Genomic DNA, 12,960 nt, shown 5'->3' on the forward strand with positions numbered 1-12,960 from the left:
AAACAGTCAGCCTGTAATATGCTCCAGTCACTGGAGTGGACTTGAATCCACTGCCCACTAACTGAGAGGACAGAGTGCTATTACTGAGTCCTAAAGTGCAGATATTACAGCTCCAACACGCTGTGCAATCATACCATTCACTTGCAGGTGTCTTTAAGAGAGGAGCGTAGAAAATTGTGTGTGGTTGTGTTGGTCACTGGGCAGGATAGTCTCACCATTGCTGAAATGTTTAAGATGACGTGATCTGGAGGGGAGTTTGTTTCTTCCCCTGAACTGCGCTGCTTCACAAGATTCACATGCATCTGCTACATAGTCTTATCAGCTCCTTCAGTCTGCCGTGTCATCCTGGGTGGTACACTACTGATCACAAGAAGTCTGTCTGCAACTTCTGTAATTTGCTGAGACCATGTGCACATTCAAACCAGGCAGAGTGAGAAGCGGCTGCTGAAATACAGGCGCAGGGCAAACAGCAACTCAAGTGATGAAAAGACAAATCCACAACGTCAGCACAGTAAGTTTCACCTTCCATAAGTACCTGCTGCACCAGCCAGAACTGAGAAAGTACAAGTTGCTGTCCCTCTTAACTTTACTGCATCTTACTAGGCAAAGGAAAGACTTTATTTAAAAGTGAGTTAAATGCTGTATAGGTAGATCCAACAGTGTGCATTGATATGCACATCAGTCAGTTCAAATATCTGCAACCCTGCTCTGCAGTGTTTCATTTTGAATGTCTTCTGTATAATACTTAATACATTCTATAGATAGGGTGTAAAAACTACACAATGTGTATGAGAGAGGATTGTGTCTGAATTTTGGGCTGAAGGGGAAATAGTTTTTAAAGGTTTAGAGTCATTGAAACATAGAACATTTATGACACAGAAGGTGGCCATTTGGCCCATCATCTCTGTGCAAGTGACAGTATTTAGACAGTATTTTTCTTATTACTAAACCTTTAAATATGCATCTTTGAAAAAACTGCATGTTTCTATCTATTCTAAACATATAAGTTGTTTTAAACCGTGCCATTTAAAAATACTGTGTGGAAATATGTCAAGGCAGACAGAAAAGCAAAGTCTTGGTCTCCATCAAGGGAAATAGGGATAAGATGAGAAAGTGTTGATGTAGAGGCTCCGTCATAATCTTACTGAATGGAGGAGCAGGCTCAAGGGGCTGTATGACTTACTCCTGCTCCTGTTTCTTATGCTCTCCCTCACCTTCCCTCTCTACTCCTCCTTCTCCTTTTCCCTTTCCCCTTCACTCTCTCCCTATCCCATTCCCCCTCTCCCCATTTCCTCACTCTCATCTCCACTCCCTCCTCTCCTTCTCCCTTCCCTCCATCTCCCTATCATCTTTCTTCCTCTCCTCTCTTTCCTCTCCCCTTCTATCCCGCTCTCCTCTCACTCCTTTATTTCTCCCCTGTTCCCCTTCTATTCCTCTCACTGTTCTTTTCTCTTTCACCCCTTCCTCTCCCTCCCTGCCTTTCCCTTCTATCCCTCTCCCTTTCCCCTCCTTCTACTTTGCTCTGTTCCCCTTTCCCTCTCCAATGTAAAATGACGTGCAACCTGCACTGCAGAACACAGTGCAAGCAACCCTTGGGAGAGCATGAGGGGATCTGATGAAGTTTTATTGAGCCAGCACCAAGATTGAAAACAGTGGGAGAGGAGATGAACTTTCACAAGAAGTAATGGTGGCACTAACCTTGGAGTCTGAAAGCCGGAACCAAGAGGGAAGGAGGAGGTAAAGTTCAAGAGAGTGGGACAGAGGGGAAGGAGAAGGGAATGTACAATAAAAAAATCTGGTAACTACCTCAGGATAATGGACTGTGCTGATGGAATTCAGGATCATCACTAGGTCACCTACGTCTTACGAGAGTGTGAGCACCGCAAGAGTAGGTTTTCTTGCTGTTGGCTGCAGGGTTAGCCATAACTGACCCAATGGGCTCTGTTCTCTAAGTAGCTTTTCCTTGTCCCATCACCAGATCCTCCGGCTCCATTTCCACCCCACTAAATGTGGGGAGTCGGCTATATCTGCTCATTTATCCCACGGTTGTTTGTGGGATCTTGCTGTGTGCAAATGGAGTGTTGCGTTTCCCTACATTACAACTTGTGATGCACCTCAAAAAAAATACCTCATTGGCTGAAAAGTGCCTTGGGATGTCCTGGGGTTGTGAAAGACTAATACAGTTACATTATAACAGTCAGATTGCAATGGGCATCACAAATATGTCCTCATAGCCAGACAGGAACAGGCTTGGGAGGGTGCGAGTGAGGGTGGGAACCTCCCTATTCCCAGTCAGTGGTCTACAAGTAATATAGTGCTAACCAGATGAAAAGCACACGGGACACAGAGGGTGGGGTTTGCCTGACTCTTGGCACTGAGCAGAGCTATTGTGTGAGAGGTGGACAGCGTCCTAACCAGGTGAACTCAGCAACTTCAACATGTCAATAACAGCTGTTAAAGAGGAAGTTAAGTTGTGCAACGAAACACATGGCGCTTATATTTCAAATCTGCTAGTCATGGGTACAATATATTATATACACACATTGGTGGCAATTCGCTCCTAACAGAACTTGTTGCAGAAGCAGCATTTTTAAAACATCTATTGTCTCATCCAGCTGTTGCGACATTTTCCTTTTGGCAGCCTTCTGACAATAGAAAAAAATTTAAGAAAAACATGTATTTCTTACCTTTCAGTGCAGCCTTCGGTGTCAGCTGTGGCTCAGTGTGTATCACTGTTTCTTCTGAGTCAGACAGTAGTGAGTCAAGCCGCACTCCAGAGACATAAGCTTAAAATCTAGGCTGACGCTCATAGTGCGGTGCTGGGGGAGTGCTGCACTGTTGGAGGTGCTGCTTTTCTGATGAGGGGTTAAAACGGAGCCCTCTCAAGTACATACCAAAATCCCCCAGCACTATTTTGAAGAAGAGCAGGGCAGTTATTCCTAGTGCCCTCAGTCACCAACTAAGACTGATTATTTGGTGATCATCACATTCCTGTCAGTAAGACATTGCTGTGCACAAGACGACAGTGACTGCCCTTCAAAAATCTTCTCATTGAAACGTATAAAAGTTCTTCGAGAGCTTGACAGGGTAGATGCAGAAAGGCTGTTTCTCGCTGGTTGGAAAGTCTAAAACTAGTCTCAGGATAAGAGATCAGCCATTTCGGAGTGAGATGAGAAGAAATTTCTTCATTCAGAGGGTTGTGAATCTTTGGAATTCTCTACCTCCAAGAGCTGTGGATGCTCAGTTGTTGAATATGTTCAAGAATGAGATTAATAGATGTTTGGGAATTAAGGGATCTGGGAATAGAGCAGGAAAATAGAGTTGAAGGTAGAAGATCAGCCATGTTCTTACTGAATGGTGGAGCAGACTCGAGGGGCCGCATGACTTACTCCTGCTCTTATATTCTTAAGTCCTTATGCAAATCATTGGCTGTAAAATGCTTTGAGACATCCTGAGGTCGGCAAAGGTGCTATTTAAATACAAACTCTTTGTTCTTTATTCCAATGCGTCACCTATGTCTGCTTTGTTTTGAATCTTTTCCTGTTACTATGAAACTCCGCTGTGAATCGCCCAATCCCTAGGCCAAAGCTGTTCCCTTGAGGCCTAACACAAGAACCAAAACTTGCAATATTTTAAAAACAGATGTGTCTTGTTTCTTTGTATTCTGCTTTTTTTGGGGGTTTATTTTAAGCACCGAGGCAAAATCTGCAAGCAAACTGCGAGCCAATTCAGTATTTTTAGATCAGAGTCTCTACATTGAAGTACAAATAATGAACCAAAATCCACTAAACCCGACAAGGCATTAGTCAGAAATGCAGTGTGTGCTGTTTTGGACATCCCAATTATAGAAAGATCACAGGAGTCATGGAATTTAAGATAATACCAGGATGAGGATAATCTTTTGTTGCCAACTCTAGATGGACCTATGCCTGGAGGTTGCCTCATATGACTTCTGATCTCATCTGCCCCACCTAGTCAAACAGCCTTTCTTTCCCATCTCCAATATTTTTGTAACTAATAAACAAAAGCGTTCAGAGTGAATTATAGAATAGCACACGGTATTGTTTTCTCCTGACATTCAAAAGATTAATCTTTCATTCCTGGAGACTCCAGGACAATCCTGGAGAGTTGGCAATCCTAAGATGGCCTAGATGCAGTTGGGCAGGGAGATATCCAATCATAATCACCACTGTACGGGGCATGGCTTGATGGATCAGCTGGTCTTTTCTTGCCTGATATTTTCATATGACAGGATATAACTATATCAAGAGACTTAAGAATAGGAATGAGAACAGAAAATGATGGAAAAACTCAACAGATCCAGAAGCAGGTGTGGAGCGAGAAACAGAGTTAACGTTTCAGGACCTTCATCAAAATTTGAAGATGTTAGAGATTAACAGGTTTTAATTAAATGCACAGCAAGGGAAAAGTGGGACATCGAAAGAATGAAAGGGAAAGATTTGTGATAGGACGGGAGACCAGGAGTTATTAAATAACAAAAGTGATGATGATGCAATGATGTTTCCAGCATTTTGTATTTTTATTTCGGCTTTCCAGCATCTGCAGGGGGCTGTATTCTTTGGGACAGAGGTGGCTAATGGGGCTTCTAATGGAAAGGCTCTACGCCAGGCCAACAACACCATCATTTTAAAATTCACATCTTTGTGCTCAAATTCCTCCATGGCCTTGCCTCTCCCTATCTCTGAAATCTCCTCCAGCCCAGCAACCCTCCGAGATCACTTTCTGGCCTCTTGCACATCCCCAATTTTAATCGCTCCACCATTGGAGGCCGTGCCTTCAGCTGCCGAGGCCCAAACCTCTGAAGTTCCCTCCCTAAACCTCTCCGGTTCTCTATCGCAGTCCCCACCTTTAAGACACCCTTAAAATCCACCTCTTTAACCAAACTTTTGGCCACCTGTCCTAATATCGCCTCGTGTCTCGATGTGAAATCTTGTTTGACAATGCTCCTGTGAAGTGCCCTGGGATATTTTACTATGTTAAAGACGCTATATAAATAAAAGTTATTGTTGTTGCTCATATCTTGAAAGAGTTTGCCAGAGTAAATGGGAAAAGATTATTTCCAGTGTCCAGTGAATGGGTAGGAGCAGAATGCACATTTTAACTCTTGACTGGGAGTCCTGTGGGGAGTTGGGGGTGGGTGGTGGGGTGATGAGATTGGGAAGTGGGTGGTCAAGGGGCCTAGCAAACTGTCCGATCCCTGCAGTGTGAGGCCTGGGAGATTCTAACACAGTATTAGAACTAAGGTAGCCCCTTGAACATGTTCTGCCATTCAACAAGATCATGACTTGACTGCATATACCTTTGCCTCAAATCCCTTGAAAGCTTTGGTTAACAAAAATCTATCAATCTCAGATTTAAAGATAACAATTGAGCCAGCATCAACTGTTGTTTGCATGAGAGAGTTCCAAACTTCTACTATCCTTTGCTTGGAAGCTGGCACTTCCTAATATCCCACACGGGGAAGGTGGGAAATATTTTCATGTTTTTCTTGTCAAAGGGAGACAGATACTAACCAGTGACAATGACTATGATGGACTAGCACATAGTATGGTTATTAACAACCAATTATTGAATACTACAATCTGTGTCTATATTATAATGAAATTGAAATCTTCTATCAGAGTTGCAGGAAATGAAGAGCCTCAGATCAATTGTTAACACTTGACTACATTTGCTTTTGCTTTGCCTACCAGTCGCAGAGACCTTTGCTTTCAGTGAACAAGCTGATAATGCATTCCACAATTTCTTTTCAGATTTTTTAAAATTGGAAAATATGCTAGACGCTCTCTCCAAGAAACTGGTTGAATGCTCCTGAGCCTCTGCTGAAGGTCAAGTGCAAATTATTGATTCTCGGAGTCAGTGCTTCTTACCGAAATGAATAACAACAGCGAATGCCTGACTTTCGTTGAGAGTCAACAGGTAAATATAATTCTGCTGCATTACAACCACACGGGAAAGCTGGAGAACAGGCGGTTGCCCAGCGAGGGCATGGGCGCCATCAGAATTGTCTTCTTGGTAGTCAGTTGCTTCATCGTCATGGAGAACCTGTTGGTCTTCTTGGCTATACTGAACAACACTCGCTTCAGGAGCTGGGTTTACTATTGCATTGCCAACATCACCCTCTGTGACCTATTGACTGGAATTGTCTACATTGTGAACATATGCTTGTCGGGTGAAAAAACCTTTCAGATCACCCCCACGCTATGGTTCATTCGGGAAGGGGTTTTGTTCTTTGCCCTGGCTGCCTCAACATTCAGCCTGCTCATCACGGCGGTGGAGAGATACGCAACCATGGTCAGACCTGTACCTTATGCCTCAGCACGCAAAACCTACCGGGTGTACGTCCTGATTGGATTGTGCTGGCTGGTGGCTTCTCTCATAGGCCTTTTGCCACTGCTGGGATGGAACTGCATTTGCAACTTTGATGAGTGTTCCACCTTGCTGCCTTTGTACTCCAAGAGCTACATCCTCTTCTGCGTAGTGATGTTCAGCATCATCATAATCGGGATAGTGGCACTCTATAGTGGCATCTACCACCTTGTCAGGAGCAGTGCCAAGTCTGTGTCCAGCAGCAAAAGCAGGCAGAAGTCTGTAAGACTACTCAAGACTGTTTTCATGATTGTTGCTGCCTTCGTGATCTGTTGGAGCCCCCTCTTTGTGCTTCTCCTTCTGGATGTCTTCTGTGACTCGCCACATTGTGAAAACTTGCACAGCATGGAATGGACCATTACCCTGGCTGTGATCAACTCGGCCGTCAACCCAGTCATTTACTCATTTGGAAGCAAGGAGGTGAGGCGGGCCATTCTCAAGCTCCTGTGCTGCTGCTTCGTCAAAGCTGGTGCTCCCTTGCCTTTCCTGAGCAGGACTGAGTCCGTCCTCGGAGCCTCCACTGACAGCTCCTACAGACTGAGGGAGAGTTTCCGAAATTCAAAACTGCTGAGTCCAAAGAAAACTTTGCCTAAATCAGGAAAGCTACAGAGCTCATCTTGAGATTCGCAGCAGTCATTCCAGCTGGGAATTCTCCGTGAGCTGCTCCTATTCTGCCATAACTTCAGCAGAAACCCTGTTTATGCGTTAAAACTGGATTTTCATCCAGTGGCGTTACAGTCGCAGAATTGAATTAGATCAAACCTATTCTTGGCCTATCTGTCAATATCTGCCTGGCTCACCTCTAATGCACAGGTTAGGGGTTCAAGACCCGCTCCAGAAACTTCAGCACATGTTCCAGGCTGATGCTTCAGCACGGTACTGAAGGAATGTTGCCCTGTCAGAGGTGCCGTCTCGCAGATGAGACATTAAGTGATGGCTCCGTCTACTCTTTCAGGTGCATGTAAAAGAATCCATGGAAATTTCATCTGATAATGCTCCTGGGATTTTTACTACAATGTTACTGTTGTTGGAAGAGTGAAAAAGCAGGGCAATTCTCCCGGTGTCCTGGCCAACATTAACTGGTCGTTAATCTCATTGCTGTTTGTGCAATCTTGCTGTGTGTAAATTGGTTGCCATGTTTTCCTATATAACAACAGTCAATCTACTTTGAAACTAATTATTTGGCGCTATATTATAAATGCTAGTTATTTCTTACTTTTGTTACCTCAGAAAGCACCACTGTTAAAAATTCAGTTCACTCTCATCTCAGATAAATCCTTTGAATGGGCTTTGCAGTTCTCAAAGTCCAACTGATAGGAATCATGTTTCTAGTTTTGTCAAAATCAAATGTCAGGCAGATGTTGTTTTTATAAACCAGTACAAACCACATTAGAAGCATCACTTAATTGCACTGACTGGTACCAGAATATATGTATTATAATAAAACAACATAAGCGCTCAAGATAAAGACCAGTAAGCTATTGCTCCATCAGCAATGCTCTTTTCCCTTAGAGTCATAGAGTGATACACGACATAGAAGGAGGCCATTCAGCCCATCGAGTCCTTGCCTGTAAAAAGCCCATTGTTCACATGTTTAAACGGTGTCGTCTTTACAATCAGGGAATGAGAGATGCACAACTGCAGACATTTTCATAGTACCATCAGGAGCTGGAGGAGGTCCCTCAGCCCTTTTGCACCAATCAATTAGCTGATGGCTGATCTGCACCTCAGCTCCAATCTACCTGCCTTTGTTCAAGGTCTCTCGATACCATAGCCCAACAAAAATCTGACAATCTCAGTCTTGCAAATTCCAATTGTTCAACAGCATCCACAGCCTTTTCAGCAAAACTGGGTGTTGTAATATTATTCTTGCCTCATAATATGTTTTGACACAGAGTGCGTTACCACATCCGAATGTTTGGCAGACAAATTCGAGAAGCACTTTCAAAAGGGAATTGGATAAACAGTTGAAGCAGAGTAAATTGCAGGGTTATGAGGGAAGTGTAGGGGGGAGTGGGACTAATTATGACTACCCTTTTACCAGACAACCTCACATGTTTGCTTGCTAAAGATTTAACAAACTCTATCTTTTTGTTTAAATAATGGACTGTTGTGATGGTTGAGGCACTTTATCTCCTAAAATAGGTGATCTTATCAATAAGAGGCATGGGAAGGGAGGATGAGCCCATACGAAATGGAAAATATTCACAGATTCTCCAAGCATTATACATTTCCAATACACAGTGTTGGAGATTTGTCCAACCTATTCCATGGCATAAATATGTTAAGGTCCATCTACTGATGCAGTTGAGGGAAAGCTAGATATTAAACACATGGGGGAGAAAGGAACAGATTAGAAAAAATAATTCGGGACAAAATCAATAGTCACATGGGCAAATGCCAGTTAATTAAGGAAAGCCAGCATGGATTGCTTCAAGGAAAATCATGTTTAACGAACTTGCTGGAGTTTTTTTGAGGAGGTAACAGAAAGGATTGATGAGGGCAATGCTGTTGATGTAGTGTACATGGACTGTCAAAAGGCATTTGATACAGTGCCACACAACAGACTTGTGAGCAAACTTGTAACTCGTGGAATAAAAGGGATGGTAGTAACATGGATACAAGATTGGCTGAGTGACAGGAAACAAAGAGTAGTGGTTAATGGATATTTTTTGGGCTGGAGGAAGGTTTGTAGTGGAGTTCCCAGGGATCAGTGTTGGGACCCTTGCTTTTCCTGATATATTAATGACCTGGACCTTGGTGTACAGGACACAATTTCAAATTTTGCAGATGATACAAAACTTGGAAGCATTGTGAACTGTGAGGAGGATAGTGCAGAACTTCAAAAGGACATAGACAAGTTGGTGGAATGGGCAGACAGGTGGCAGATGAAGTTCAATGCAGAGAAATGTGAAGTGATTCATTTTGGCAGGAAGAACATGGAGAGACAATATAAAATAAAGGGTACAATTCTAACGGGGGTGCAGGAGCAGAGGGACCTAGGTGTATATGTGCATAAATCATTGAAGGGGCAGGACAGGTTGAGAGAGCGGTTAATAAATCATACAGTGTCCTGGGCTTTATTAATAAGGGAATAGCGTGCAAGAGCAGGGAAGTTATGTTGAACTTGTATAAGAAACTAGTTCGGCCTCAGCTGGAGTTGTGTGTCCAATTCTGGGTGCTGTACTTTAGGAAAGAGGTGAGGGCATTGGAGAGAGTACAGAAAAGATTCACCAGAATGGTTCCAGGGATGATGAATTTCAGTTATGAAGATAGATTGGAGAAGGCCGGACTGTTTTCCTTGAAGAGAAGGCTGAGAGGTGATTTGATAGAGGTATTCAAAATCATGAGGGGTCTGGACAGAGTAGATAGAGAGAAACTGTTCCCACTCGTGAAATGATCGAGAAAGAGAGGGCACAGATTTCAAGTATTTGGTAAGAGAAGCAAAAGTGACATGAGGAAAAACCTTTTAACGTAGCGAGTGGTTAAGGTCTGGAATGCACTGCCTGAGAATGCGGTGGAGACAGGTTCAACTGAAGCATTCAAAAGGGAATTAGATAATTATATGAAAAGGAAGAATGTGCAGGGTTATGGGGAGAAGGCAGAGGAATGGAACTGAGGGAGTTGCTCTTTCAGAGAGCTGGTGCGGTCATGATGGGCTGAATGGCCTCCTTCTGCACTGTAACAATTCTGTGATTAGGCTGATAGGGATAGATGAAGGTGGGAGGAGGCTTGTGTGGAGCATAAACACCAGTATAGACCAATTGGGTTGAATGGCCTGTTTCTAAGCTATAAGTTCTCCGTGATTCTATGATGGCTGTTCATTAAAAGAGTAAAACTGCCACAAACTCATTTCACTTTGTTCCTTACTCTGCCCTAGACACTACCCTGTACCCTAGAACAGGATCATATGTTTATAAATGGCATGGATGCTGAAATATAATAAAATGTATATTAATTTGCAACAGTGACAAAATATGGATATGACTCAGAACACCTACCAAATGTGAGTCATTGACGAATGTTTTCCTGTTTTTAGTTGTACATAGTCTGCCCATTTACATGATAACCCTTTGACATCAAGCTAGTTAAACACACATGCATCTTAAAATTAGCCATGTCATAATTTGTTGCTCCTCAGTCATCGCAAGATTGATGGTTAAATATGCCACAGGGCCAAAATCCTGGAACACCTAACCTAATGGCACAGTGGGAGTACCTTCACCACATGGACTGCTCACCACTACCTTCTCAAGCTGGACAACTAGGGACGGACAATGGAATGCTGGGCTTGCCAGTGGCGCCCACGTCCTGTGAATGAATAGTTCGAAACAAAAAAACTTTGTGTAAGATTTTCTGATGTTTCCAAAGTGACTATTCACCTGAGAATCTGCAAATGTGTCAATGTTATTTCAGCGAATGAAAATTCTCGGCTGCTTTATTGTGTCAGTGTTACAGCAGAGTGTTGTTGAAGGGTTCACTGTTGTATCGCGGTACAACTTAATAAAACTCTGCATGGAAAAGCAAATATTTCCTTCATGACAAGATTCTCCCTAAAGTGCTGAAGCCGTCTCTTTAAATATTAATGGGCTGTGCTGATGTATTAACAGTGCAGGTTGAACTACTGGTGGAGTGTGTCACAGTATTAATGGAAGATGTCAAAGCATTAATGGAGCATATTAAAGTATTAGGGAATGCACCAAAGTATTAATGGAGTATATTTTCTCTACAGAAATGAATTGATCGCACAACACAATTGTAATCATGTTTGTGTTTGCCGCCTCAACTGCAGCTAAATTGTTAATCAAGTTTTCAAACTGTGAATAAATATTTTTGAATGTAATCAAAAGGCTGTTGTTGTCACTTTAATCTTGTCATGTGTGTCATAGATATTCTGCTACAAATGAAGAAGATCTGCCATGTACAGTTCTAGAGACTCATTAACATTCACTGTGATCTGACTGTGCATTGACATTCTGTGGAAAGGGACGTTGGGTATAGATAAACTTGCACAGAACAAAGTGGCACTAACTGGCAGGAAAACACCCCCAGACTTCCCCTAATATGGAGATGTGAGGAGTGCTCCCAACATCGCTTCACTTACTGGCAGGCTCTTGCGATGCCAGTAGATTGCCGATCTTCAGTCATGATTCGCCACTTGCAGCTCGATGTAAATCAAGCCCAAAGCCGAATATCTAGTGTTGCCAACCCTCCAGGATTGCCCTGGAATCTCCAGGAATTAAAGATTAATCTCCAGGAGTCTTTTAAATTCATTTTCTTTGAACATTTTTGTTTATTAGTTATAGAGCTGGGAGGAATGGAGGCTGTATGACTGACATCAAATCAATTAATTGTGCAATGAAGAGTCTATTTGCTTTTCACTTGGTGATACACCATAAGGATGGATGTGTCAGGTAATCAATGGTGTGAGTCGGCTGGGGGGGGGGGGGGGGGGGGCAGGGTGGCTGCAGTTAGAGGCTGGAGGTCATGTAATGAAACCAGAGTTGGTAACCCTAAATTGTGGATTCCTTGGGCCGCAGCATTCAGGAGCAGGGATTGGCCAGAATTCCTAGGTCTAGAAACATAGGAACAGGAGCAGGCCATTTAGCCCCTTGAGTCTGTCGGTGGCCATTCTTGAGATCATGTGACCTAACTCCATATACCTGCATTTTCCCCAAATTCCTTAATATCTTTGGTTAACAAAAATCTGTCAATCTCAGGTTTAAAATTAATTAATTTATCTAGCATCAATGGACATTCGCAAAAGACTTTTACAAACTTCTACCACCCTTTGTTTGTAGAAGTGTTTCCTAATTTCACCCCCGATAGGTTTGACTGTAATCTTTAGACTATGCTCCCTAGTCCTAGACTCCCCAACCAGGGGAAATAGTTTCTCTCTATCTATCCTGTCAGTTTCCCATAATATCTTGAGAAGTTCAATCAATCTCCCCGAACCTTCGAAATTCCAGGGAATACAACCCTAATTGTGTAATCTCTCCTTGTAATTTAACCCTTGAAGTCCAGGTATCATTCTGTTAAATCGACACTGCACTTCCTCCGAGTCCAATATATCCTGCTAAGGTGCGGTGCCCAGAACAGTGCTCCTAGTGTGGTCTGGCCAGGGCTTAGTACCTGAAGCATGACTTCTACCCACCTTGTATTCTCATCCTCTAAGTTATAAAGGGCAGCATTCCATTAGCCTTTTTGATTCTATTCTGTACCTTTTCATGACATTTTGATGATCTAAGTACCTGGACCCCCAAGTCTCTTTGGACCGCCACGGTTTCTAGCTTTACATCATTGTCTATATTCCATGAATTTTCATCACAAAGAAAGCAATTATCTGCCCCCCTTCTTTACCCAAGATTTTGTGCATCAAGGATGCTTAACCCTAACCCTCCGGCCCTATATATTTCTAGAATGACCTGCTGCACTGTAGCTGTGAGTCATTTAGAGTTTCCTTCAGTTAATTGCTTGAGTTTTATGGGTTAATTAAAAAAAAAATAAACCATCTTCTCCACCTTCCTCTCCCGAAGGTCTGACTCATGTTTTCCATGGCTCAAATGGCTG

The 12,960-nt window shown here is 42.9% G+C and overlaps 1 protein-coding gene and 1 long non-coding RNA gene across 2 annotated transcripts in view; one reads left to right on the forward strand and one right to left on the reverse strand.

Moving 5' to 3' along the window:
* LOC137351580 (uncharacterized) overlaps positions 1-3,358 on the reverse strand; it is a 57,135-nt gene extending 53,777 nt beyond the window's left edge. Inside the window, exon 1 of the long non-coding RNA XR_010969520.1 lies at positions 2,688-3,358. This is a non-coding gene — a long non-coding RNA (uncharacterized lncRNA). The remainder of the gene's footprint in view (positions 1-2,687) is intronic.
* On the forward strand, positions 202-10,732 carry s1pr4 (sphingosine-1-phosphate receptor 4). Its single transcript, XM_068016136.1, has 2 exons — positions 202-511; positions 5,775-10,732. Exon 2 carries the CDS (start codon positions 5,896-5,898, stop codon positions 7,009-7,011), a length of 1,116 nt encoding a protein of 371 aa, XP_067872237.1. The 5' UTR covers positions 202-511; positions 5,775-5,895; the 3' UTR covers positions 7,012-10,732.
* The last annotated feature ends 2,228 nt before the right edge of the window (positions 10,733-12,960 follow it).

Source organism: Heterodontus francisci, chromosome 36 (genome assembly GCF_036365525.1).
Source record: "Heterodontus francisci isolate sHetFra1 chromosome 36, sHetFra1.hap1, whole genome shotgun sequence".
Taxonomy (NCBI): Eukaryota; Metazoa; Chordata; class Chondrichthyes; order Heterodontiformes; family Heterodontidae; genus Heterodontus; species Heterodontus francisci.